General features: G+C 43.5%; 1 protein-coding gene across 6 annotated transcripts in view; it reads right to left on the bottom strand.

Annotated features, from left to right (window-relative positions):
* Window positions 1–8,028: 8,028 nt before the first annotated feature.
* Window positions 8,029–27,746, bottom strand: part of NUP107 (nucleoporin 107) — a 34,606-nt gene continuing 14,888 nt past the window's right edge. For 5 of the 6 annotated variants that reach the window (XM_084810537.1, XM_084810539.1, XM_084810540.1 and 2 more), the window contains 18 exons: window positions 27,593–27,671; window positions 25,920–26,033; window positions 24,710–24,800; window positions 23,887–23,963; window positions 22,567–22,626; window positions 20,632–20,777; window positions 20,477–20,525; window positions 19,459–19,528; window positions 18,942–19,060; window positions 17,923–17,961; window positions 17,418–17,568; window positions 16,955–17,061; window positions 14,805–14,907; window positions 14,509–14,669; window positions 13,841–13,966; window positions 10,876–10,989; window positions 10,257–10,424; window positions 8,029–8,784 (listed from right to left, as the gene is read on the bottom strand). In XM_084810537.1, the coding sequence (XP_084666663.1) occupies window positions 8,677–8,784; window positions 10,257–10,424; window positions 10,876–10,989; window positions 13,841–13,966; window positions 14,509–14,669; window positions 14,805–14,907; window positions 16,955–17,061; window positions 17,418–17,568; window positions 17,923–17,961; window positions 18,942–19,060; window positions 19,459–19,528; window positions 20,477–20,525; window positions 20,632–20,777; window positions 22,567–22,626; window positions 23,887–23,963; window positions 24,710–24,800; window positions 25,920–26,033; window positions 27,593–27,671 (1,882 nt within the window). In that variant the 3' untranslated portion in view covers window positions 8,029–8,676. Of the gene's footprint in view, window positions 8,785–10,256; window positions 10,425–10,875; window positions 10,990–13,840; window positions 13,967–14,479; window positions 14,670–14,804; window positions 14,908–16,954; window positions 17,062–17,417; window positions 17,569–17,922; window positions 17,962–18,941; window positions 19,061–19,458; window positions 19,529–20,476; window positions 20,526–20,631; window positions 20,778–22,566; window positions 22,627–23,886; window positions 23,964–24,709; window positions 24,801–25,919; window positions 26,034–27,592; window positions 27,672–27,746 lie in introns of all 6 variants that reach the window. The other variant, XR_014784402.1, reaches the window with a different exon arrangement.

The raw sequence follows: 27,746 nt of genomic DNA on the forward strand, positions 1-27,746 counted from the left end.
TTAAGTGCCATGGATTTCCACGGGCCTGTTCTAGGCGTAACTCAGTCTGGATCCAACCCGGCGTCTCCAGCTCTGATCTTCGTAAACACAGAGCAAACAGGCCCGGACTTTGGAGCACGAGTCCGGGGCCCCCTGGCTCAGCAGAGGGCTTCGGGTTCCTTTCGGAGAGGCGGCCCCGCCCAGCTATTGGGGTGTGCAGCGGCGCTGAGCTGCAATCCAGTATCCACTTACCTGGAAGCAAGGTCCACTGAACGCGGTAGGACAGACTTCTGAGTACTTCATGGATGGGGCTGCGCTGTTCTTTATCGTCGTTCTATTGCCGCCCGTCAACATCCGTTCTCTGGGTTGCTTGCAAAGCTGAGAATGCGCATGCAATGCAATATTTAAAATACATCAGAAAGTAATACGCGGACCTTCGTTCGATCTGAGGGGCAATGGGGATTGGTAGGAGCCTGAGCCTGGAACGCATCTGCCACGGTCTTCCATGGGGGGCTTGCTTGCCCTTACTCTCACCCTCCTCCCTTCTTCCCCAAGGAGAGATGCCCCGTGACTTCAGAGGGAACGGAACATAACCGTGGGGGCTGGGTGTCTCCCTGCTGCCTGCCGTAGATCTGCTGTTCCCATAAATGAAGACTGCGCGTTAAACCTGCGGCAGGGAGAAAGAGAAGCCCAAAGTCTCCCGGAGGAGAAAAGGGCATAGATGAGAGGGAAAGGGCTTGGTAAGACACATACACACCACATCCGCCTCTCCCCTTCATAAGAAGAGCCCTGCCGGATCAGACCAAGGGTTCATCTAGTCCAGCATCCCGCTCACATAGCTGCCAACCAGCTGTCGACCAGGAACCCACAAACAGGGCATGAGTGCAACAGCACCCTCCCACCCATATGCACCAGCAACTAAGTGGTGTACATAAGCTTACTACCTCTGGTACTGGAAGTAGCACATAACCATCTGGACTAGTAGCCATTGATGGCCTCCTCCAGGTATTTATCTAACTCCCTTTTAAAGCCATCCAAATTGGTGGCCATCACTGTATCTTCAGCTAGCAAATTCCATAGTTTAGCTATGCACTATTTGTGAAGTCCTTCGTTTTATCTGTCCTGGATCTCCCACCAATCAGCTTCGTGGGATGACCCCATGTTTTAGTATTTTGAGAGAGGGAGAAAAATGTCTCCATATCCACTTTCTTCACACCATGCATAATTTTGTACACCTCTATCATGTCTCCCCTTACACAGTGTTTTTCTTTAAACAGGTTCCATTGAGAGGATCTGTTATTAAAGGGTAATGAGAGAAAAGTGGAATGGATTGCATGTGTGTGGCAGGGAATGAGCTCAGTTAGCTCTTCCTCAGCCTGATACCTTCCAGAAGTTTAACTCCCATCAGCCCCAGCCAGCATGGCTAATGGCAAGGAATGCTGTGAGTTGTCGACCAAAACACCCAGAGGGTGCCAGGTTGGGGAAGGCTGAACTATACCATCTGACCTGGAACTGAACCTGCTCCTCTTAATTGTAGATGTGTGGGACCACCAGGCTGATGCAGCTGTTAAATGGTGATGGAAAGGCAATTGGCCCATGCTTAGAGAGTGCTTCCTTTATCCGTATATCACATTTGAAGACTTGGGCAAGGCACAAATTAAAACTGAGGGATGAAATTAGTGGGGGCAGGGAGAAGTTGCCAAAACCTTATTGGAGCAAAAGCTATTTGGGTAGGGGAAGGACTATGCTGCAGTTGTACACGACACTACCAGAAGTGTGGCCCATTCATTTATTTAAAACATGGTCTTCCACCCTTCATGGGAGACCTTCTATTTGGCAAGGGGGTAAGAGGTCTCTCTTTCTGAGTGAGACTGTGTGTGTACATTGGAATTGCTCAGTTGTGAGAGAAAAGAAGTGTTCATGTAGCACTTTGTTTCCTAAATTACTAACTTTGGGATGGCTGAATTTTAAGTGGGTGCATAGCATCAAAACATTGCAGGGAGCAGAACAAGAATAGCTTTGGGAGACAAATTCTAAAGAACTCCCTGAAATTTGTTCAGGTAGCCTATATGTGATATATTGATAAATTAACAAGTTGGAGACCTGCAATGACTAGCAAGGTAGGTGGGAGACTCCATTCTCACCTAAACTGATAATTGGGAGGGTGAAAGTGGAGAGTGCAAAAGCTGGTTTGAAACTCAACATTAAAAAAACTAAGATCATGGCATCTGGCCCCAACTCTTCCTGGCATATAGAAGGGGAAGAAATGGAAGCAGTGACGGATTTTATTTTCTTGGGCTCCAAGATCACCGCAGACGGTGACTGTAGCCATGAAATTAAAAGACGCTTGCTCCTTGGGAGGAAAGCTATGGCAAACCTAGACAGCATAGTAAGAAGCAGAGACATCACCTTGCCAACAAACGTCCGTCTAATCAAAGCTATCGTTTTCCCAGTAGTAACGTATGGCTGTGAGAGCTGGACTATAAGGAAGGCTGAGCGCCGAAGAATTGATGCTTTCGAACTGTGGTGCTGGAGAAGACTCTTACAAGTCCCCTGGACTGCAAGGAGGTCAAATCAGTCCATCCTAAAGGAAATCAACCCTGCGTGCTCATTGGAAGGACAGATACTGAAGCTGAAGCTCAAATATTTTGGCCACCTAATGCGAAGAGAAAAGTCACTGGAAAAGACCCTGGTGCTGGAAAAGATTGAAGGCAAAAGGAGAAGGGGACGGCAGAGGATGAGATGGCTAGATATCATCACTGATGCAATGAACATTAATTTGAGCACACTCCGGGAGAGCGCAGAGGACAGGAAGGCCTGGCGTGCTATGGTCCATGGGGTCACGAAGAGTTGGACACGACTTAACGATTAAACAACAACAAAGCGAGGATATGCACTAAACCTGAATGGTGCTGTGCAGGGAAGGGTTTTTATTAAAAAAATTCCTCCCTTACTACATTGCCAGCCCCAAATCTGAGCACATCGCTATAGAGGGGGTGGTTGCTTTGCGGCTGCCTTTAGAACAAACTGCTTAACCAGCCCTTACCCTGATCAGTACAGATAGGGATTTAAAGCTCCCTCCTCTGCTGTCCCAGAGAGCATGAGGCTGGGTCCACAGCCAGGCATTATAGTGTTATAGAATGGGGCAAGTTTTGGAGCTAGCTGTATAGCTGCAGACCTGAGCAGCACAGGGGAGGGAGTGTAATCTTCCCTTCTCCCGCAGCTGTCTGGGCACATTTTCTCCCCTTTAATTTCCAGTCACTTGCTATCTTTGCTGAACAGGGATAGGGAAATTCAAGCCCATACACCACACAAGTGCAGCAGGAGGATTTTTTAAATAGTTTTCTACATACCCGGGCAGTCCAATAATACAAAAACTTCTACCTGGTCAGTGAGAAGTCCCATTTCCTGGCCTTACCAGTTGCAAAAAGTGGCCATGCGCCAGAGAAAATAAGCGGGGCCTGCAACAAAATGATGCAATGTGTTCCCCATGCTCTAAGAGAAGTGCTTCTGTTCTGTTCTGCAGCCTTATAGTCCCAGCCTCAAAGGAAGAGAAGTACATCTCCCTCCCTCTCGCTATGCTACAGTGGTAAGAGAACTCTGGTTTGTAAAACCATGAACTGGATTTCATTGTTGTGTAGATATTTTTCACACACACTTTTATCTATCTATATTATCTAAATATGAGGCTCTGGAGAATAGGTAATAGAAAAGGCGTCCTTTTTCCTTCCTGAAACATCCCTATTTAGTGCAGCGGCAGGGATGGGGAGAGCTTTTAACCTCACATCTTCTGCTAACCCCAACCGCCCTCCTCTTACTATAAACTGTTAGGGGCTTGCAGGTGAATTCCTCCTCCCTCCTCCCTCCATATTCCTCCCACTTCAAGGGACACATTTCAGCTGACACCATTCCATCTCTCAAACACAGACTTAATCGAAAAACAGAATGTGAGTCTGACTTGTTTAGACATCTTCCTCCCAGTCCCCTGGAGTAGAAGCAAGCATTGCTTGTAGAAAATAGAGAAATCCATTTGACATACTTATGATTGTGCAGTACCCAGATCACTGCACTTTTACCTCCTCATAAGCCTTTGATAGGGGCCGCGGTGGCTTAGTGGTTAAGACGGTTAAGACGCTGAACTGCAAACTGGAAGGTCGGCAGGTCAGCAGTTCAAGACCCGAGTGCTGCGTGACGGAGTGAGCTCCCGTCTTCAGTCCCAGCTTCTGCCAACCTAGCAGTTTGAAAGCAAGAAATTGCAAGTAGATAAATAGGTACCGCCTCGGCGGGAAAGGCAACAGCGTTCCGTGCACCTCGGTGTTCAGTCATGCCGGCCACATGACCATGGAAGCGTCTTCGGACAGCGCTGGCTCTTCGGCTTTGAAACGGGGATGAGCACCGCACCCTAGAGTCGGACACGACTGGTTGGGGACACCTTTACCTTTACCTTTAAGCCTTTGATAACTGCACCAAAAGGTTAAAATATCAGAATATTTTCTATTTGTTACAAAATACTGCTTTCAACAGCAGAATATTCTTCTTTAGCACTTCAACAAGGACATGTAATGAGAGCCAGGGCCTGCAGGAGAAGCCACCACCACCACCGGGGAAGAGGCGTGCCTGCTGCTGCTGGGCCTGCCGCCGCCACCACCACCACCACCAGGCCTCCCCTGTAGACTTCTGCCTGGCAGACCGCTAGTCCCTGCAGGACCAGGCCCCCAGGTACCGAGCCAGCTGTGCTGCTCCACCTGCCCCTCCCTGGAGGGGCTACATAAGCTGGCTGGCTGAGGTGGCCTGGGAGAGCCAGGGCCTGCAGGAGTAGCCACCACCACCACTGTGGAAGAGGCATGCCTGCTGCCGCCGCTGCCGCCGCTGCCGCCGCTGCCGCCGCCGCCAGGCCTTCCCTGTGGACTCCTGCCTGGCATTATTTTTAAGGGGATTTTTAATTGTTTTTGTTTGTTTTTGTTTTTTTTCTGGGGGATTTTGTTGTGTTTTTAGGGGTGGGTAGCCTGCCTGATAGGAGGAAGTGAGGGGGCATGTGTCCACCTCATGGAGGCAGTGGGGGGAGTGTTGGGGGCCAGAACATACCGAGGCTGGGCGGCAGGCGCTGGCGGAGCGCTAGGGGCAGGCCATGCCAGGTAAGAGGAACAAGGGAGAGATGTGTAATATCTGTCCCCTGCTCCGGGCCTGTCCAGAGCCAAAGGATGGTTGGGGGAGGCATGACCCCCTCTTCTGGCCTTCGTTTGCTGCTCTGCAGTGCCAGGTTTGTTACCCAGAAAACCTCCCTCATCCATGACATGATCCTGGATGAGGGTGCAGACCTGGCACGTATTACGGAGACCTGGCTGGCCGAGGCTGCTGCTCCAACCCTTGCAGCCATGTGTCCAGCTGGATTTTCCTATGCACAGCAGCCAAGGGCTGGGGATCGGGGAGGGGGAGTGGCTGTTATCTACCGAGAGTCCTTGGTCTTCACCAGACCCCCTCTCTGGGAGACCAAGGTTGCTGAGTGCATGTACTGGAGGTTGGGCCCAAAGGGCAGTCTGGGGATTCTGCTCGTGTACTGTCCACCCCGCTGCACAACTGACTCCCTGGCCGAGGTGCTTGAGGTGGTCTCTGATGTGCGCGTACAGTCCCCTAACTTAATAGTGTTGGGGGACTTCAACGTACATTCTGAGGCCATCCTCACAGGAGCACCTCGGGACTTCATGGAAACCTCCTGGGAGCTGCACCATATTCTAACTGGGCCCACCCATGTAGCCGGTCATGCACTAGACCTTGTGTTTGTTTCTGGAGAAGCGGGGAGTGATCTGGAAGTCGGGGGTACATCCACCACCCCCTTGTCATGGTCAGATCACTATCTGGTAACGTTGGACTTCTCGGTTCCACAACCCCTCCGCAGGGGTGGAGGACCCATTAAAATGGTCCGCCCCAGACGTCTTATGGATCCAAATGGATTCCTGAACGCGCTTGGGGATTCTCTGGGGCACGCCAACGGCCACTCGTTCGAGACCCTGGTGGGTGGCTGGAATGCCGCAATCACTGGGGCATTAGATCAGGTGGCTCCGAAACGCCCTCTCCCCCTGAACAGGGCTCGGACTGCACCATGGTTCAATCTGCGGTTACGAGCTCTGAAACAGGAGGTGAGACGGCTAGAGCGCCGGTGGCGGAAGTCTCGCTCCAAAGACGATCAGACACAGGCTAGAGCTGTATCTTCAGCCTATCACGTGGCAGTGAAGGCAGCAAAAAAGGAATATTATGCTGCCTCTATCGTGTCTGCAGAGTGCTGTCCCAGGAGGCTGTTCCAAGTGGTCCGGAGCCTGGTCAGTCCTGTGGCTCTGGAACCACTGGAGCATTCTAAGGCCTCCTATGAGGACTTGGCAAGGCACTTTGCAGATAACATTGATCAGATTAGGTGTGTTACTCTGCACGCTGCGGATACGGTTAGTGAGCAAGAGGCGGCCTGTGGCAAACCGGTTTTGTGGGATCGGTTCCAGCTTCTTCCTCCTGATGAAGTGGACAAGGTGCTTTCATCTGTAAGGCCGACCACCTGCTTACTTGATCCTTGCCCATCTTGGCTCATTATGGGCTGCAGAGAGACTGGGTGAGGGGATCAGGGCGGTGGTGAATGCCTCCCTTGAGGAGGGAGTGATGCCATCAGCCCTCAAGGAGGCAGTGATAAGACCGCTCTTAAAGAAGCCCTCCTTGGATCCTCAAGTTCTGAACAACTTTCGCCCAGTCTCAAATCTGCCAGTTTTGGGCAAGGTGATTGAGCGGGTGGTGGCAGTGCAGTTGAAGGCACACTTGGAAGAAACTGATTATCTAGACCCATTTCAGTCGGGCTTCAGGCTTGGGCATGGGACAGAAACGGCTTTGGTAGATGATATGAGGAGGGCTCTGGATAGGGGTGAATGCTCCTTCCTTGTTCTCCTCGACCTCTCAGCGGCTTTTGATACCGTTGACCCCGGTATCCTCCTGGACCGCCTGGAGGGGTTGGGCATTGGAGACACCGTATTGCGGTGGTTCCGGTCCTTCCTCTCCAGCAGGTACCAGAGGGTAGCACTGGGAGAGGAGGTTTCGGCCCCGTGGCCACTCACTTGTGGGGTGCCACAGGGTTCCATCCTCTCCCCGATGCTATTTAACATCTATGTGAAGCCGCTGGGGGCTATCATCAGAAGGTTTGGGGTGCAGTGTCATCAGTATGCGGATGACACGCAGCTCTACCTCTCATTCAAATCTTCACCAAGGTTAGCCGTAGAATCCCTGTCCAAATGTCTGTAGATGGTGAGTGGCTGGATGGGGAGGAATAAGCTGAACCCTGACAAGACTGAGGTACTTTTGGTGGGAGACAAGAGGAGGCTAGGGGATGTTGACCTGGTGTTGAATGGGGTACGGCTACCCTTGAAAGACCTGGTCCGCAGCCTGGGGGTCATTTTGGACTCCCAGCTGTCCATAGAGGCTCAGGTGTCAGCTGTGAGCCGGACAGCGCTGTACCAACTCCCTCTGATACAGCGGCTGCGCCCCTTCCTTCCCGACCATCTGCTCCCATCGGTAGTACATGCCCTGGTCTCCTCTCGTTTAGACTACTGTAATGCGCTCTATGTGGGGTTACCCTTGAAGACCGTTCGGAAGCTGCAGCTGGTACAGAACGCGGCGGCTCGCCTGATTAAAGGCAACCGCCTGCGAGATCACATCACTCCAGTGCTGAAGGAGTTGCACTGGTTACCAGTTGTTTTCCGGGCCAAATTCAAGGTGTTGGTTTTGACCTTTAAAACCCTATATGGCTCCGGCCCAGCCTATCTTAAGGAGCGCCTCCAGCAGCACCAGACAGGCCGCTCAACAAGATCAGCCAGGACAGCTAGACTGGTGGGGACGAGGGAGAGGGCCTTTTCTGTGGTGGCCCCCACTCTGTGGAACTCCCTCCCTAGGGAACTCCGCCATGCCCCCTCTTTAATGAGCTTCCATCGTGCATTAAAAACGTGGTTGTTCAGGCAGGCATTTGGGGTGGGTTAGGGTATTTTAGAAAATGTTTTTATTGTAGAATTTTATTGTTTTAAACTGTTTTATTGTATGTTGTACATCGCCCAGAGTGGCTGGGTGACCAGCCAAATGGGCGATTAATAAATGTAATAAAAAAAATGTAATTTGACCCTTTGTCACTCCCACTAATAGCTTTTGTTCAGACTTCCCAGTAGCTTAACATTTACTTGCTAATACTGAAATATCCAAATAAGGTTGCCAGACTGAACATGGAAGACAGGGCTCTTGTCCTGTGAAAGGGTACACAGAAGACAGGATTTTAGCCAGAATATTTTCTTCTGCTGTAGCACTGCACGGACCCATATTTGTGCAGACAACTGTGAGTCCAACCCCCCCAACCTGCCTAATCACAGGCATCTTACCTGAAGTGACTATTTTATACATTTAAGTGCTAAACATTTTTCATATTAAACCAAATTGTAATTTGCAATTTTATTGAGGAAAATACAAACATTACTAAGCAGTTTGTCATTGTACATATACAAAAATTTTACTAGAATCAGTGCACTGGAACATCTTTAAAAACATTTCCAGACCAAACATTGTGGCATTATATCCAAAGGTTCTTTTCCGCCTTCTGTTGGACGAAGGGAAACTTTGAATCCAGCCTTATATTTACTTGCACCACCATTCAAATAAGATTTTATCACTTAGTGCATCACTCTAAGACTGAATTTCATATCCGAGAGGATCAAGACCCTGATCCAAAAGCATGAGGGAAGACTCCCTCAGCTTCTGTAACAGTTTCCGGAGTTCATCCTTAGAAAATACCTGAAGGAAGAGAAAAGGATAAGCATCACTTAAATCAGAGGTAGCTTTATAAATATTATATGAGAAGCGATATGAACAGTTAAAGTACGGGAAAGTCTTGCTATTAATCTACAATAATCCCAAAACACAGGGCTTGGGTTTTTGTTGGCATCTAGTTCAAGAGAGCTTTTTAAAAACCTATCCTCCTCCCCTCCCGAGTGCCTTCGCTGCCTGGAAAGCTGGCATCTATAGAGAAAATAATTCAACCAAGTCATAGGGATTCTTAGCTCTCATAGATGCTAATAGCAGCTAATTCAGTTCATTCATGCTGTCAGCTACCAATGCCCTACATTATTCCAGCCCTCCTTCACAATGTTCCCTGTTCTACCTCTCCCCCACCCCCGCAACACAAAAAACAACAACCAAATGACCCTTTCTTCCTACGAACTTTACATAATATATTAATACTTCTTGATATTCTGGCAGCTGTCTTAGGTTTTTTGGGATTTTTGATACAATACATACAGACAACAGCCCTGTTCAGACATAACTTGGGAAAGGGTAGTTAGGCTAACCACAGTGCATGGTGGTCACCACTAAACGCGCTGTGTGCTCCTGCCACATGTGCGTAGAACCATAGCCTGCAGGTGATTAACCTACCCACCCCCATCCTGCAAAACCCTGCAGTCCTCTGGCCAGGCCGCCACACATCCCAGCGGCCTCAGCCAATCAAGCGGCCATCTTGTGGCCACCACAGGCAGTCATCTTGTGGCTTGCACTGCAGCCACCACATCCCCAATGAGCTGCGGCACCTGGGGCCCAGGCGCATACTGGGGCTTGGCCTTACTGGCAGTGGGGGCTGCAGCTTTGGGGGGAGCACAGTTTGAGGCAGGGATGACACTGCTTGGCCATTGGCTGAGGATGTTCTCACTTTCCACAGCAGCCGCAGGTGATTGTGCCTGGCAGCGTACAGCGCTCAAGTTCGCTGTGCTGGTAACCGCTGCATGGGATTAAAACCATCTTTGTTCCCTGCGCGCTTCTCCAATTTCATACTGTGGGCAGGGAAGGAGAGCAAGGAGGCTGGCTCTCAGCTACGGTGTCAAGTGTTGCTAGGCAGATTTCAACCTTGGAGATCTTGCACACACTGGCAGGAGCGGCAGGGCCGTTTTCAGCTGCTTTTGCCATGGAGCCCTATAGTAGCGCTTGGTTAACCACAGGGGCCTGGCAGACAACACGCTAAGCCACAGTAGGGGCTGCGAACCCTACTGCAGCATGGTGGTTTTGTGCCACCGTGGTTAGGAAAAACACCCCACAGACAACATGCTAAGCCATCATAGCTCAAAATGCTTAACCATCATGGCTTAGTGTTATGTCTGAACAGGGCCAATGACACCAAAGAAATGCTTGTTGCAGTCTGGACTCTCTCATCTAAAGGCAGAGCAATTAAAAACACAAACCATATAATATCCTAGAGCTCCCTAGTCTTAATTTACCGTGTAAAGTTTGTGCCGATCTGACGCAATCAAATCAGCAAGCCTCAGGTCTTCCTGATACTGTCCCGTGTTGTGTAGAACTGTATGAAGGAGGAAGCACATCATTGGCAAGCAGAGTTTTCGCAGCAAGATCATCTGATGAGTACGCTCAGGGTCATCTTCAGCATCCTTGATTAGAAAGTGTGGATTAATTTTAATAAAAAATGCCCAGTACAATTGTATCCCACCCTATTCCAATATTGTAAAACCATATGCAAACAAATAATAAAACATGACAAATGCTTATATAACCTTATATCCATTTTAATTCAGCCATGACCACCAAAAGTTAGTCCAATAAAAGGTCTTGCAAATACTCAAATTTGGCTTTTCAGTGTAATGTAAGATACTAACTGCTGCACTTGAAAACCAGAGGACTCATGGTCTTTTGAGTTACTTCATGTCACTCTCTGTATAGGCAGTATTTACGTGGTAGGTATTCCTATGCTTAGAGCCAATCTATCCATAAGTAAAAACTTGAGCAATTGTGTAGCAGCAAGTTAGAATAGTAGCACTTGTTTCCAAGCTATTTCTCGGTAGGTCTACCTTTACAAGTCTAACAGAAATATGTATGTATTACCTCTCTGACATCCACCATCCATCCTCCATCAACAAACAGTAAGACATTATACATTTTTTCTTTCACATCAGCTGTAAGGGCATCCAAAAGACCTTTCCAAATACTGTAATCTACCTTAAAAAGGAAAGACAAAGTAAATCATCCAAAAAATGACACACTACACTTTTATTTTTTAAACTGTGTTTTACTGCATTAATATGTGAATAATCCCAAAGGGGGAGTGTGAAGAAACACCATAATTATTAGCGCTGTGCCGAATATTTCTATTATTCCATCTTTGGCATGGGAGGGCGAAAAACTATAGCAAAAGAGGCTGGGGAGGTGAGAATTTCGAATACATTTCTCCTTCGGGAGGAGGACAGGATTTCCATGTACCTTTTTAAGTGTAGGCGGTGGCTGAGGAGTCTTTTTTTTTTTTTTTTACTTTAAAAACACCCCCTGCACTTTGAGCAGCCCAGGACTCTTAAGAGAAGCTTCTCCAGCCTGGCAGCATTTTCTGAACTCCCACGAGACCATGAGATCTCGCCCTCTCCTACAGGTATTTAGGAAGCGCTCCAGGGCTGCAGAAGCTTCCCTGCAAAGCAAAAGCAAATGGGGGTTTTAGAGTTTTAGGAAAGCTCTGTTTTTCCCTGCAATAACACAGAGCAAACAAGATAAGAGTTTTTCTAAAGCTCCAAAAGTCCTATTTGTTCTTGTTTGCAGGAGCCCGGGACTCTTTGCAAAGAAGCTTCTGCAGCCTGGGAGTTCTTCCTGAATGCCTATAGGAGAGGGTGAGGTCACATGGTCCCATGGGAGTTCAAGAAGTGCTGCCAGGCTGGAGAAGCCTGTCTGTAAAGAGTCTCATGCTGGGGGCATTTTTCAAGTAAAAAAACCAAAACCATAGAAAGAAGATCCTTCAGTCACCTCCCAAATGTAAAAAGGTATGTGGAAACCCAGTCCACCTCCCCAAGAAGAAAAGAAGAATTATCCCCCTGTGAAACAGGGAAAAAAAACAATGTCTCTTTCACAGGGAGAGAAAAAAAATCTCAAAAATAGGGGGCAAGCAGCATAGCACTAGTATTTATATCTGTTTGTTTATGTTTTGTTATGTTTGTATATTCTGAGTAACCTCTGAGTAGGGTTAATGTAACATAGTAGGCCAGAAGCCTAGCTTTGCTACTCTGCATGGGACCTCAGTCAGTTGTGTCTGCCTTAGTTACAGTTCCTATAGAAGGAAGGCTTCAAGCTGAGTTTGAAAATGACTAGAGGGAGAAGCTACGTTGGTTTGGCCATTGGAGGGGTCAATAAATGTATTTGTCAGTTAGAAGCACTATAAGGAACATGAACATTGTTGTCGATCACAAGCTGAATATGAGCCAACAATGTGATGTGGCTGCAAAAAAGGCCAATGCTATTTTGGGCTGCATTCATAGAAGCATCGCTTCCAAATCCCGGGAAGTCCTAGTTCCCCTCTACTCAGCACTGGTTAGGCCTCATTTGGAGTACTGTGTCCAGTTCTGGGCACCACACTTTAAGAAGGATGCAGACAAACTGGAGAGGGTTCAGAGGAGGGCAACAAAGGTGATCAGGGGACTGGAAACAAAGCCCTATGAAGAGAGACTGAAAGAACTGGGCATGTTTAGCCTTGAGAAGAGAAGACTGAGGGGAGATATGATAGCGCTCTTCAAGTCCTTGAAAGGTTGTCACGGAGAGGAAGGCCAGCATCTCTTCTCGATCATCCCAGAGTGCAGGACACGGAATCATGGGCTCAAGTTACAGGAAGCCAGATTCCGGCTGAACATCAGGAAAAACTTCCTGACTGTAAGAGCAATACGACAATGGAACCAATTACCTAGGGAGGTAGTGGGCTCTCCCACACTGGAGGCGTTCAAGACAAGGCTGGACAGCCATCTGTCAGGGATGCTCTGACTTGGATTCCTGCATTGAGCAGGGGGTTGGACTGGATGGCCTTGTAGGCCCCTTCCAACCCTACTATTCTATGATTCTATGAATGCCCAGAGCTTCTGGCCAGGAGGTTTAAAGAAAGAGTCAGTTAGAGACAATTGGGAAGACAGTTGATGGCTGAAGAGAGTAGAGTGGAGGAAGGAGAAAGCCTTGGAGTCAGTCTGTGAGAACCTACTGGAAGACTGAAACTAGTTGCTGAGGAAGGCAGGAAGCTGTCCCGTGAGACTGTGGTGAAGCTTCAAGAAGGCAGCAAAGCCCAGCACCAGAAGGTTTCAGGAAAATGGAACTTCATCAAGTAGTCTCTGAAGCTGAAATCCTATCCCAGAGGCCAGGACAACAGGAAAACTGCTCTACAGCATCAATCCCTGATTCTGAGGGACCGACTGGGGTGGGGTTTAGGGAAATCTGGTCTGAAGGAAACGCTACTGATAACTTATTAGCTAGGAAAGACTCTCTTACCTATTAGGAATGGTAACCAAATATATTTAAAGAGTCGGACATGACTTAACGACTGAACAACAACAACAAGCAATCTTCATCTATTATTTAAAGAGCAATAGTTTATTGTCTTGTGTAAACAATTCCCTTAAACATATTGGTTTTGTTCATCTCGTCTCTAGTTGTGGTGTCAAGCCATGCCTATATCACAGAAATAAAGAAGTACAGAGCAGCAGTTACAGGTTTTATAATTGAGACTACAGTTGATAAAAACCTTTTGCCAGGGAGTTCCATAGACCCATGTCTCCAAGTTTCAAAAAAAAGGGGGTGGGGAACAGTGATGGGAAAACCTATGTGGTTTTTCTATATTTGGTGACACAGCTGGGATAACCCACATGTCATTCCACTGGCCATGCTGGCTGGGGATGATGGGTGTTGTAGTTTAACACATCTGGAGGACACCAGATAGGAGAACACTGAATTATAGGCCAGTTGGATGAGATGACATCTGGGGCTAAGAATTTATATTTCAGTATCTTTTAGTCATCAGTAAAAAAAAAACTTACTTTTTGTGTCTATTTACCTCATATTTCTTCTCTTTAAGTTCATGGGCTACTTTTTCAGTGAAACTTGCTTGTGCAAGCTGACCAGGCTTCTGTGGCACTGAATTCATGTGTTTAAACCACTCGTTGAAAGCTTCATGGGCTTCCTACATTGGATTAGAGGTATTCAGTCATTTTCTCATAGGTCACTGGAAGAACAGTTATATGTAAAGGATGTCTGTGGTTGATGGTGTGCTCTGACATCTTGATCCCCAACTGTAATTAAACATTTTGAATATCTGGCCAATTCAGATAATTTGTGTTCCTCGTTTCTCAATACTTTATCAAAATATGATCTAGAAAGCTAACACTATCAAAACTAACTTCTCAACTACATTTAAGAGGAGATATTTCAAAGATACATATCTAAACAAGACAGACCAGCTAAAAATTCACAAAAACCCAAAAGGCTGGGATTGACTTTTAGCAAGGCTTAATCTGAGACAACGCTCAGTCCCAGAATTAGTTTCGTTTATGGTAATAAGGCTTAGCTCTACTAGATCAGGTAATTTTGAAAAGGAGTCTATATGCATGAACAGAGTGCCTCTCTCTCTCTCATGTCTGAGTAATATTAGCCCACCCCCACATATCTGGGATTAGGAGACAGGTCTTCCAGGTACCTCTCTTTGGAACTTAGTCACAATCTCACCAGGTATGCTCTAATACATAAATGTTCTCTAATAGCATTGTCATCTTCAGCTGGAAGTGGAGTATCCATTCCTTGCTCTTCCCACTGATTATATATTTCTGCTATAGAGTCTTGTGGAATCTTTATAAACACATCTTTGGCTGCTTCGTATTTTTTTGATGCTGTAAAAGATAATATTTAAAGAATATCAGGAAATTATCATTTTGATCAATTAAATACTAAAAGAGTTATTGATTTCAGACTCATTATGCTTTATCCATTTTTGCCCTAGTTTCAAACTGATAACACTGCAGTACCCAAGAATTTCCTCATTATAGCATTGCTTTGCTTAAGTGCTTCAGCTCTCTGATCAGGATTGAATACCAGCCAGTCAATCACATCAATCTTCAAGCGATCATCCTGAAAAACAAACGAACTGTAGTCAGTATATATAATAAACAAATTTACTACAGTCAGCTTTTGAGGATACAACAGAAGGTGAAGACACCGGTCAAAATCTAGAGAAGTTTGTGACTAGGTCTGCATGCCCAGCAGTGCATTGGTCTTGTGTGTATGTAAGAGGATGTGTCTCAAATAACAAAATGCTTTTGAATCTTCAGAGTTCAAAAAGAACTCTGTTTGTAAATATGTCATGGGGTTGCTGTTCAAAGAGTCCCATTGGGCATGCAACAACTCTTTGGGATGCCCAAGGTAGCTTTCTGGATTGTGGCCATGGAATTATTAACATAAAATGTATGTGAAAAGTTACCTATGTAGTCAACTTCAGACAATATATGACAAGGCATCAAAATCTTTCTAGAGAGGTTCAAATACAAAACTAGAAGTACTAGCAGTTCACCATTACCCAGAGTCACTTACAATTCCTTCTGAATATAACTTTTTTGGCTGAGGTATAATTGCAATTTTCCCCTCTTAAGAATTGCTAAATGAGAGTAGAACCCTGATCTTAACCACAACACAGCTCTCCATATATTTTTGGCACTGCTTTGGCCTGATTTCATGTCTACTTCATACCAATATTTCATGGCACACTCCAGTCTAGGGAGATATGAAAACAACCTTTTTTATTTATCCAGAACCACTCCAATGGTAAACAGAGACCTAACAGAGTACAACCATCACAGAACTCCAGTTCAACTGGATTCTGCTTCTTTCCCCCTTTCATTGACAGTTCGACCTGGCTTTTATTTAAAGGGGGAGAAAATATTAACCATCAGTAAAAGGCAGAACTTAAGGGAGACAGTACAGTAACAGGAAATTAAAACAGACTCTAATTACTAGGGACGTGCACTGGATGTGGATGAAGCCCGAGGAGAATCGGGCTGCTTCAGTTCAGTTCTGGTGCTACCCAAGGCAAAGCAGGCTTTCCTCCAAATAATATGCCTTGGATCAACTCCTAGGAGCAGATGGAGATTTTCTGCTCTATTCAAAGTTATATTACAAATGTTAACTGCCAGCTACTATTTTTGGCCCATCAGCAGCCCATTACTGTGGTAAGATTTCCTTACCACACATTAACAAGTCTACAATTTGGCGATATAAACAATTACTAGACATGACTAAGTTTACACAAGTCATCAGAGAGTGGAAAATGGATTTTGAGAGAACTCATGGAAGCAAAAAAGAGAAATACTTCAAAATGGGAAGTTCAAGTCCATCCCATCAATTCTTCAGTGGACCGAGTACCTTACTCCCCTTTCTGTATTTAAATGTGCAGCTCATTACAAACAGCAGTCTCCAGACACATATTTGACCATATGTATGCATATATGACATAGCGATATGTATGCTTGAGCTGTGTGTGTGTGTGGGGCGGTGGGGGTCCTGTTTCCCCATTTCTGCTGTTTCATTACTGACAACTGTGTTCAATTTTTCAGATAAGATATCATCTGTGACCTGTCTGTCAATTGAATAAGGCTGCATCATATATCATTCTGCAGTCATGTAAGAATGGAATGGAGCAGCATGTTTTGTACAAGGGTGAGGGTCATACTGTAGGCCAGAAATTGCTTCTTGTGGGGCAAAAAGGATTTTTTGTCTCAGTTCCAGCAATCTGACTAGAAAACCTTGGGGATGTCTCCTTGGGTTCTTGTACTGCTTTTGGCAGTTATAAGTACAGTTCAGCTGCATCCTTTCCTAGTGATAAGATCTCAAGATGCATTTTAATTTTGCTAAGCCGAGAACCCTTTCCCCCTCCAGATAACTTCTTACACTGACTAATTATCACACAAGTAGTATTTAGGGTCATATTAAAGTGATGATAGAAGGATGTAATTTTAAAATCATTACTGTGCATCTACTGTTGATTGCCCCCCCGCCGCCCCCCGTCACCTTTGTTTGGAAAAAAGTGATCAGAACTTACAGGCAAGGAATCTTGATGCTTGAATTTTCTATCTAGCAATGTTTGTATTACAGCAAAACACATTTAGCACCACTGCTTACTCACCTCTGTTGTGCCTGTGTCTATTGCAAGATCATGATGAGTGAACTCACTAGCATCTTTTCTGCGAATATTTTCAACAACCGTTTTTGTTATAGTTGCAACTTCCAGACCTGTATTTGAAAGGAAAAATATACAGCAGTTATTTATAAGAAAACAGGTGGGATTTACACGAAGAACATTTGGCTCCAAATAGTCACAAGAGAAAGAAAAGAAAAAAGAGCACATCGACTATTAATAAGACTAATCAGAAATGTTGACAGATACTCTTAGTTTGGTTAAATTGGTATTTTTCAAGGACAGGTGTTACAGAAATCATTCCAATCTTGATCAAAGTTAAAGCTACAATTGTATAGAAGTACTGTAACTAAGATGCAGCTCCTTAAAATATTTCCCAACCCCGAAGAGTTAATTAAATGTTACCTAAGAGAATGCTACTCCTCAATAAATTAATCTCAATTTTCCTTACCTGCCTCCTTTGCTAGCTCCAGGCAGTGATGACGTTGTTCAGTCTCAGTGACATCTTCCAAGAATACAGCATATTGAGCAATAGCTACATCTTGAGGCAAGTGGCTGACATAAAATGCTATAAGATCTGTGTGCTTCTCACATATTAACCGCTGGAACATAAAAAAAAGTTAAAACACACAGTATTATATGTTTGCTTTATTATAGAACCCATTCTATATTTCATCCATGTACATATGCACTCACATGACTGTGAGAGAGAATCAGAATACATCTCTCTGCATGTGTCTTTTAACAGTTACTTTGATGACACACTGCACTAAGAGGCCCACTCATTGGCTAATCCTACAGACGCTGATCGCCATTATGCAGGTGTGCTGAAAACAGTCACAACATTTCAGCTCTTTGCTCTTTATGAACTGTCTGCATTTCTATTTGGAGAAAGAAAACTGTTCTAGTACTTTTAAAGCTAACTCATAGGGTATATGATGACTCTAGAGACTTACCTGAATGTAGGTTTTCAGAACGTCAACTGACACTTCCTCCTTTAGAGGAAAAACAGGTATTCAGTTTAATACAATTACCTAACACCAACTAAAATTCTCTGTCATTTTGTTGCCATTTTCAGATCGCATAGAAAGACTAGTTGTAGCCATTTTTCATGTTACTTTTAAGACATAAGACTAAGCCCAAATGAGAACCTAAAGGATTACAAATGAGCATTGTTCATGCCTGTATCACCAGGGACAAAGATGCAAGCCATTTCTCAACAGGTGACAGCATTCATGTGATCTTTGATTATCAATCATTCCATTACCTCTACCTTGGAGGGAAAATAGTTTGTTATTGTCAGCAAAAGCTGCACCATTTGTTATATTAGGCTGCCTCATTTCAGACACAGTAGAAAAAGGGAATACTGTCAGGATATTGAAGCGAGCTCATGCCCAAACATAGGGTTTATTTATAGATAAAATGAATGAGTTCTTATCTTCTGGACTTTTACTTGTATTACAGAACCTGACATTTCCTTAATTAATGGAGCGCTCCCACTGTAGCTTTGCAGATTACACTGTAAGCAAAAATATAGCAACGTTTACCACCATTCCCTCATATTTATATGTGATGCTTGCTCTGCTTTCATTATGAACTTGAGCACACTCCGGGAGAGAGCGGAGGACAAAAAGGCCTGGCGTGCTATGGTCCACGGGGTCACGAAGAGTCGGACACAACGACTGAACAACAACTGCTTTCATTAAACTGCAACTGCTTGTAGTAATAGAATGTGGCTCACTTTTTTACTTATCTACTAGCAAACTGAAGACGGGAGGAAATTACCACAGAGTTCATCAGCAAGAACATTCTTCTTGTTCACATGCTCTGCTTTCCCTCTAGCTCCTAAGCCCAGCTCACTAGTTTGGAAGGAAGGGAATGACTAGAGTACACAAGCAAGAGGAGAGGATTCCTTTGCTTATTCATATACTCTAGCCTCAGGACAGCTGAATAAGCCTTCATAAAATGAACTTACTTTGGTTTGTAGTCCCAAAGTGCGGAAAAATAAAATGAGATGAGTCATGAACCGAAGGAGGTGCCCTGGGAGCGTGTTTCTGTCTTTGGAGAGCCATTTGTTAAATTCTTCCATCAAACCTGAGAAAATAAAAGTCCCAATTTGCTTTAGCATGAGAAATATTTAAAGTGGTCTTCTCTGCAGGTTACATTACTTGTACCGTGCCTGCATAGCAATCATACAGTATATAGTGCCATGCTTCATAAGGCAAGTGGGGGGCACAGATGCATCCTGCTATGTATCAACTGCAATCCCAGTCTTGATGTATAATTTATGAATACTTGAAATAGCTACATATCCCTTCTCCCCCACACAACTCTCCTATAGAGTATAAATAATCATTTCCTTAAAACTCCATCACTGCTGTCTCCCACTGAAAACAGAAAGTGCTTACACATCTGAGCTATCACAGGGCTAGTATAAGACATGCAGTAAACTGGGATATGGGGAAAAAAAAACCCACCCAAAGCAAACTTACCATCCACATCTCCCAGGATAACAAACTTTTGAATCACATGATAATGCTCTTGATTCTCTTCCAAAACTCTCTGAAAGATTTTATAAGTTTGCGATGACATGTTGTATAGTCACAAAAAATAACTCATTCAAGGCATTCATTTTAGGTTTGAAAAAGATTATGCTGCACCAGTTATGTTGAAGGACAATATTTCTTTGCAGTAAACAAGCATACTTATTATCTTTTAAACTATATGCACAGAGTATTGAAACAAACTGGAGTGGCTCTTGTCTTTGCTCAGGACTTGGGGAGGAAAGACATGTGTGTAGGTACTGAAAAGGGGGAAGTGTATCTTAACCAGATTTGTGAGGGTTCCCTTTCATTTTTCCTTCCTCCTTTCCCAGGAGCACAAAATCATTCACAAACAATGAGGATTTCTCAGTACACAAGAGGTTAGCAAATCCACCTGTGGTAGCCAACGCAGGCACAGTCAAGCCATACCCTTTTTTGGCTCAGCATAATTCAACCCGGATATAAACCATTCACCCTATCTTTTTATTGCTGCTGACTGGGGAACATGTATTCTACTCTGAGGTCTATGGGCTCTGTTACCATAGCAAGTGCTATAGCAGCATCCCTACTCCATAACATTACTGACATACACCTCCGAGCACTCCACACCACCTGACACACACAGACCAAATGTTGTTCTGCCTTTTGACAACAGTGTTAGCAGATTCATCCCTTCCCTCCTGATTCTCTATAGGACTTTAGCATTACTGCAGGAATTAAGGTGACAGAACTATGCTTCCCAAATGACCCTAAGAAAGATCCTTGAGATTGCACTGATGTCACTTAACCTCTCCTGTGTGTCAGAGGCTGTCAGCAACTTGCCCCGGTTTTCTGCTCTTTGATGGTAATCTAGCCTGCTGGTCACTCTTTCCTTGCAGTCTAACACATTCCGATTTTAACCTGGATGAGTATCTACTGAAAGTTCGAAGTCCAACCTCCCTCTCTTTTGAGTCAGCCACAAAATTACCTTTTTTTCTGTTGCTTGAAGTTCTTCAAACACCTTCTCTAAAGTCCAGCTTCAAAATATGAAGGGGGAAAAGTGCAAAGACAGAAGAGAAACAGCAGTTAATAGGGATAGTTCCCAATATTACTTAATGGCTATTTATCAAATAAACAACTCACTTTGTTTCTAAATACTCTCTAGGGAGTTCTTCGGTCTCCTCTGTGGTCATCACTGATGAACGAATTTCCTGTTCAACAAGCGTGTCTACCATGACCCTGAAATACGCCCAAACTGCATCTTCCCAGGTGTCACAAACTGGAAGAAGCTTTAGGTTTACAAAGAAAAAAATAGCCAAAAGGAATAAATCTGGAGCAAGTGTGGTGCTTTAAAAAAAAAAAAAGACTGAGTTAGCCTTTGTGTAGCTAAAACACAGTGGGCCAGTTCACATAGTCAAACAAGCTACAGTGGCTCACTTTAATTCCTGGAGCATGCTGGGTGCTATTTCCCTAATTACCTGCCCAGGTACAGCTTGTCGTGTTATCCTATTCCAGGCAGCAAGGCTTGTTTGAGGGGAAAACAATCCTGAAATAATCCTAGGGTTGTTTCCCCCACAAACAAGTCAACGGCGCACAGGTGGATAATTAGGGAAATGGCACATGCCGAGGATTAAAACAAGCCACCCTGGCTTGTTTAGCCTATGATGGCTTATTTTGATCATACAAATCATGTCATTAGTTGTATAAGGATGTCACAATAAACCACAATTTATTGATACAGGAACCAGTTGCAGCGAGCCTCAGGCTTGCACACCCCTCCCTCCCCTCTGACATGGCCATGAGGAAGAGTTTGGAAGCTTTTGCTTACCACAATTTACTGAGTCATCTGAAACTGGCAAACTGTGGATAATGTTAATTATGGTTACTTTCAAAGAAGACAACTTTAAATCGTGGTTTACGAAGCTGGCTTGTTTGAAACTAACGTAGTTAATATTAGCCTCAGCTTACCTGGTTTGGATGACACAGCAATTGGAGTTAATAAGAGGAAGCTTCTGAACTCCTCCTCATGGCTAGGCTGGAGAGGGGAAGGAAGACCATGCAAGTATGGGGAGAGGCTAGGGTCATTCCCATCATGTTAAACCATAGTTTGGTGTGATACTCACACTGGGCCTGATATAACCATGTTATAAAACACTTTACCCACAAGACATTTTACTAAGGGCACATGCATATGTGCACACGTGTATGTAGTAAGTCACTTCAAAAACATCGGCATGGAGGAACTCCATGCAAAAAGCTATTTGTTAGTAGGGTTCCCTGTACAGTTTAGGCAGTTTTCTGAATACCAACACAATTCCTTTTCTTCACAATTTGTACTGGCCCGGTTAAAAATGCCTGAGCTGTATAGGGGGCTGCTTCACACAATGACTTGCTATGTGGAGCTGCCTGCATGCAGATGCATGTCAAGATGCTTGTCATGTCACTATGTATGTGTGCAAACTGAGTTTCAAAAAACTTCGTACTTCCTATAACATAAGCAGCTTAATAATCAAGTACACAACTACATTTATATTCTAAAACATGAGAAAAATTTTCCTTGGCGGAGAAGTCTTCAAGGTATTGTATCTATACCTTTATGAAATCACTGTTGTTCTCAATATCAAATGTTGAGAGGAAATCCAGGAGAACCATGTCCAAATTCTCATTAAAATAAACAGTTTTTGAGCATGAATAAAGCTTATCTTAACTTGTTTGTGAAGTTGCACAGAAAACTGACTATTCAGGAACAGCTTATTGCCTGTCATTTCAAGTGAGCACAAGTGTAGTTCTGGTAAGATCCGAGTGCTATTAAAGGGGGGAATAGTGGGAAGGAAGATCAAAGAGGGAAATCCAGCCCTGGGGATCAGACCCTCCTCAAAAAGACAATATCACATATCTACCTGCTTGTGAAACCTCGGAATAGCCAGAACTATGATACTCTTCACATTCAGGGACTCCTAGTCGCAGCTCCACTATACAACAACCGCCCCAGAAGGACAGCAGCCTGCGTGTTGGCTATTCTAAGTTTACCCTGTTAAGCTCTCTCAACAAGAAATTATTTTATAAAGCATTTCATACCTGTTTAAGGTTCCCACTGAGTGCTGCATAGATTGCTCTCTCATACTTGTCAAACTGCTCCTAAAAATATTCAGTTCAAAAACAGTCTGTTTGTGGTCATTTTATTCGATTCTATAGACACAAGAAATGTCTACATACTACTTCACTATTCAGTAGCTTTTGAAAGGATCAGAAGACAGTTCTGATCCTGCAGCATCATGAGTGTTCACAGAGGGGTAGTGGTTCTTCCTAGCTTTCATTTTAAATAAACAAGCAAGTGTCTTGTCCTCACAGAACTCTAGGCATCAAAATTTGCAAGCATTATTGAAAGGTATCATAGTCAATGGTATCAAAAGCCACCAAGAGGTCCAGCAGAACCAACAGGAAGACATTCCTCCACTCCAGTTCCCAGTGTAGATTGTCCTACCAAGGTAACCAAAGCAGTCTGTCCATAATCAAGCCTGAACCCAGACTGAAATAGTCTTCCCTGGTAGAGAAATGATTACTGGCCACACGAAACAATTCAGAAATCCGGGCTTTAAGTATAGCTGTGACTGGGCAACAGGGTCTCTACCCAAAAACAAAAAGTGGCAACAAAGGCAGGAATCCACGATCTTTCTAAGTCATGTCTTATTTCATACAAAAATTGATTTTTTTCTGGGCTTATAAAAATTTAAAACATTATCCTGCCAATGCAGATAAATTATTATTATACCCATATTGCATAGAGTGAGCCTATGGCTGAGACACTGTAGGTTATGCCAGCCCTGTAAAGTAGCCTAGTGTTATATCCACTTTGCATGGAAGGAGGGATTAAGAGTGAGTTTCTCAGAAGCCAGATATACCTAGCTCAGTATCCCCGGTGCTTAGGCCTCCCCACTGATCAGTCACCAGATCTGATGCTAGTAATATGTATATACATTGTGTCCCTTCCCTACTTTGGAAAAATATCCGAGAACACCCATGTATACCATTGGTTAGTTAACCATCTAATTCAGTCACCACCAGTATAATTAGTTAGGCAATATTTTATTGAAGTAAACAAGATACAAGACTAACCATTTAAAATGTTGCATCGGTCTACAGTACCAAAAGCCATGTCTTGTCCCATTCTTTAGTTATTCATAAATTAACCATTTATCTCAACATCATATATGTCACATCCTTACAGTAACTATTAATAATACTCTTAAAATGTTAGTGGCAAAAACTGCTTAGAGATATTTTTAAGTAATCAGCAGCACATAAATCTATTAAATAAAATAAATACAACTATATATTGGAAGCAAACGACAGAAGATTTTTGTTTAACAGAATCTACTGCAGCTACACATTTCTTACCTTTTCTGCTAATCGCCAACAACTTATTTTCCAAATGCATCTGTATGGATTCCCCTCCACTGGCTCCAGCTCTGTCCCTATCGTAAAGAGTAATTTTATAAGCAAATAACATGACATTTTAGAATTTAATAATTAAGGTGAACTGTGCTGTCCCATCAAATGTTCCAATTTCAGTTTCTCTGAAACTTCTGGAATAATGGTCCAGATTTCTTGAATATCTTAATGGAAAGCCTCCTGATTTGATCAAGTCATAGTTTGTGGTTGCATCTGAACGATCAGACTGGGATGAATGAGCACCCAGGATTGCAACCATGGTTTAATCCTGCCTTGCAGTACTGATTTCAGGGCCTCAGTCGAACTACAGTCTGTCAGTTCAGATGTAATGGCAAACTATGATATGGTCGAACCTGGAGTTTATCCATGATGTCAAGTGTGTGAGGAAAGGAGGAAGTATGGCAGCACAGGGATTCTTACAGAAATGTTAAGTCTGGATGCAGCCAGTGTCTGAAGATCATGAAGATCAGTATTAGGCATATTATATCCAAGAAATCTTGACCCTTCTTTCAGAGAAAATTCCCAGACAGGGATAGACTGTAGTGGCTCGCCCTTTCCTATTACTGCTAGATAATAAACAAGTATTAAAATGAAGTGGGTAGTGTCTAAGTATGTTGGAGGATGCACTTCACATTGCATTAAGATGGAAACCCTTTCCCTTTCCAAAATACATGCAGTTCTGGAACAGTTTGGGGAAAACTTGGTAAGGTGAAATGTACAAGCAGAACCCTGCACCTTATTTCCATGCTTATGTCGTTTTTTGTGTTACCTCCATTTATATTAGGATCATGATACAGCTTCCACCCTTCAAGAGTTGCAGCTCTCCAAGCCTGTCCACATCTTTTGCACAGTCGCTGGGCCTGTAAAATAACCAAGGAGAGTCAGCTAGTTTTAACAGAAAAGCACTCATATTCCACTCATTTTTAAATTACGTGACATGTGGGGACCTGAGACAAAATGCAATAGCATAACCCCAGCCCCGAGAAGGAGTGTTCTTGTTCAGGGTTCCAGCCAGTTTGGAACAGGAGCCTTCAGGGCTTGGATGGTTGGTTCAAACAAATCAGGATCAAACCATTGTTTGCTAACTAACCACAATTAGAATAAATTTCCTGATCTCAGATGTGATGGGAATCTGTGGTTTAGAAAAAGAAGAAAAGCTTTCAAACTCCTTCACTCATGCATAAAGGAGGAAACATGCAAGCCCAAGGCTCACCACAGTTTGTTCTTGTAACCAAACTGTTATATAGCAGTAGAGCCTTTTGCATGTGCAAAGTGAGTATCCGCATTCTGTTTAAATAATTGTTCATTTTAGGCAAAATAATCCATTAATATTCTGTCTTGGAATCTTATCCTTGTCTACTCAGAAGCAAGCCCCACTGAGTTCAATGGGACTTGCTCCTAGGAAAGTGTGTATCATATTGCAGATTCAGCCATCTTTTTATTCTATTTTTGTACTTTTACTTCCAAACTGATCATAATTCATACCTCCTTGACTAATAAGGTACTTTATAAGGTACTTAAGAGGCATTTTATGGATCAAAGGACTATGCACAAGTGTTCCCATCCTATAGTGGTTCCACTCTGTGTGTGTCCAAGCATTTACACACATCTGAAAAATAGAACACTATATTAGACAGGAACAAATTTGGAATACATGAGTAAAAGAGATGCATAGTACCTAGGAAAAATCTCCCTAGAAGTTTAAACACTTCCATACTGACAGTATTACTGTTAAGCAAGTTAGTGAGAACTTAAAAGACAGTAGCGTAAAATGGGGTAACTGTAAACGGTGCACATGCATATTGGTTATGCCATTAATTCATTTACATTGTAAACCAATAGTAATTACAACATATGCATGGTGCTACAATAATGCTACCTAACCTATTTTTAAACTAGCTGAAGCCCAGCAGATGCAGTCAGCTCATACATGTACATCTTTAAAGAAAGGGAGAAAGACTAAGGTTTCAGTGACTCACCTCATCTGTCATTCCAGCTCTAATAAGAGTAAAAAGAAACTTGAGCAACCGTGCATCATCTTCCCGATCCAGATCATCAAGTGGCATTTTCTGCCTTATTGGAGCATCTGGATCCTAAATATAAAAATAGCACTGATTCTTCTGGATTGTGAATGCACATTTTCCCCTCCAATACTGGCTTTAAGCTAAAGTAACTGAAAATTATAATAAGTTCTTGTTGCAGGCTCTTCTTTATTTCCTGTTCTGCCATATCATTCTGCTCTTCTTCTACATCTCTGGAGAAGTCATAATACTTTTTAAATTCTTGTCACCAGCCTATTTACCAGTTACAATCTCTGCTTCTGTATATCTCTACCTGAAACTCAAGTATTCCATTTCATCGCTAGACCTTCCCAAAAAACTCTGTCTTAAAACTGCCTTCTTTTTCACTTAAAGATCCACTTAGCCCAGACTACCAACCCCCTGCCTGGGGGTTGTTGTGTCATGTGAACCTGGTGAGCATGGGTTATGCTTGCCACGTTTGCATGCCATGACAACCCCTGAGTGGGATGTGAATATGTAACATGGTGCCTGTGGGTGGTGTGGATCATCATGGGTTAAATAACCCACGAGCCATGGTGTGTCATCTGAACCTGGTCACTGTCTCTCTCCATCCTAACTCAACCAACTCTATCTTTTAACCAACAGTCTATTCCCACTCCTCCTTCTAACTGACCTCTTAAACTGACTAACTTCACCCATCATTCCATTCTGGTTGCTGCTGTCAATCATTCCTCCACTCATTCTTCTATTACTCCCCCAAAGACAGAAAGGGTGGAAAAACAATCCCCAAGGACAGAATATTAGAAAAGCACTGAGATAGCAAAGCAAAACAATGTACTATTGGACAAGATTGTTTGAGAAAATGTAAAAGCTTTCATGACAGATACTGCTGCAAAAATGTGAATACACATACAGTATTTCATTTTTTCTGCTATATTTTTAATTCATCTTACCATAATACAGAGTCTGAAATATAGTGGGCAGATTAGTCAGTTATGCCAATTGCCACCTGCTATTTTACCATGGTGAAATATTGTCAAATATTCCATAAGCTTGAAGAATTGACTTGTCTATTTATTTGTTTCAATTTTATTTTTTTAAAGTATTTACAACTGAAGGCTAACCCTGGTATGGTCTATAATAAAAAGTAAGTGAATTCTTCACATTTATGCAAACCTTTCCTAACATTGCTAAAACTAATAATTCACTACATTTGTAAAAAGTGTGTTTTATTGTTTCACAATATTGGATAACTAATGTGTTTACATAATTAGCATAAGTATTGAACCTGTTAATTAAATTATCTTTTCTGTTCTAATAAAGTCAAGGCTTTAAAAAATACTTGACCATTACATGACATTGTTTGGTCAATATTTGATCAATGAACTGCTAACCCTACATAAAAAGCCATTGTATAGGCAAATCCCATATAAGCAGGACATGCTGTAGTTATGGGAGATTGAATTTGCTGGAACTGGACTACAGCCTGGTAAAGTAACGTAGTGCTTCTCTATTTTTTTTTTTTTAAATCCCTGAATTTTGAGGATGTTTCATCAAACACAGGAAACCACTAATTGCTCCCTCATCTTAGTTTAGACATGTAAAGCCTGAAATTAGTAAATCACACTTACTAGTTCAGTCACTAGAGGCCGTGAGCTCCCAGAAAATGTGTTTAACTGCCGCTGCTTCAGGATGTGCAGAGTATTCTCCCTGAAAACACAAAGTATGCCATTATTTCATCAGCAGTGGCTACTAAATTTAATATTCCATCGCTAAAACTCTTAT

This window comes from Heloderma suspectum, chromosome 7 (genome assembly GCF_057233095.1).
Source record: "Heloderma suspectum isolate Gila_16-S chromosome 7, 16-S_ref, whole genome shotgun sequence".
Lineage (NCBI taxonomy): Eukaryota > Metazoa > Chordata > Lepidosauria > Squamata > Helodermatidae > Heloderma > Heloderma suspectum.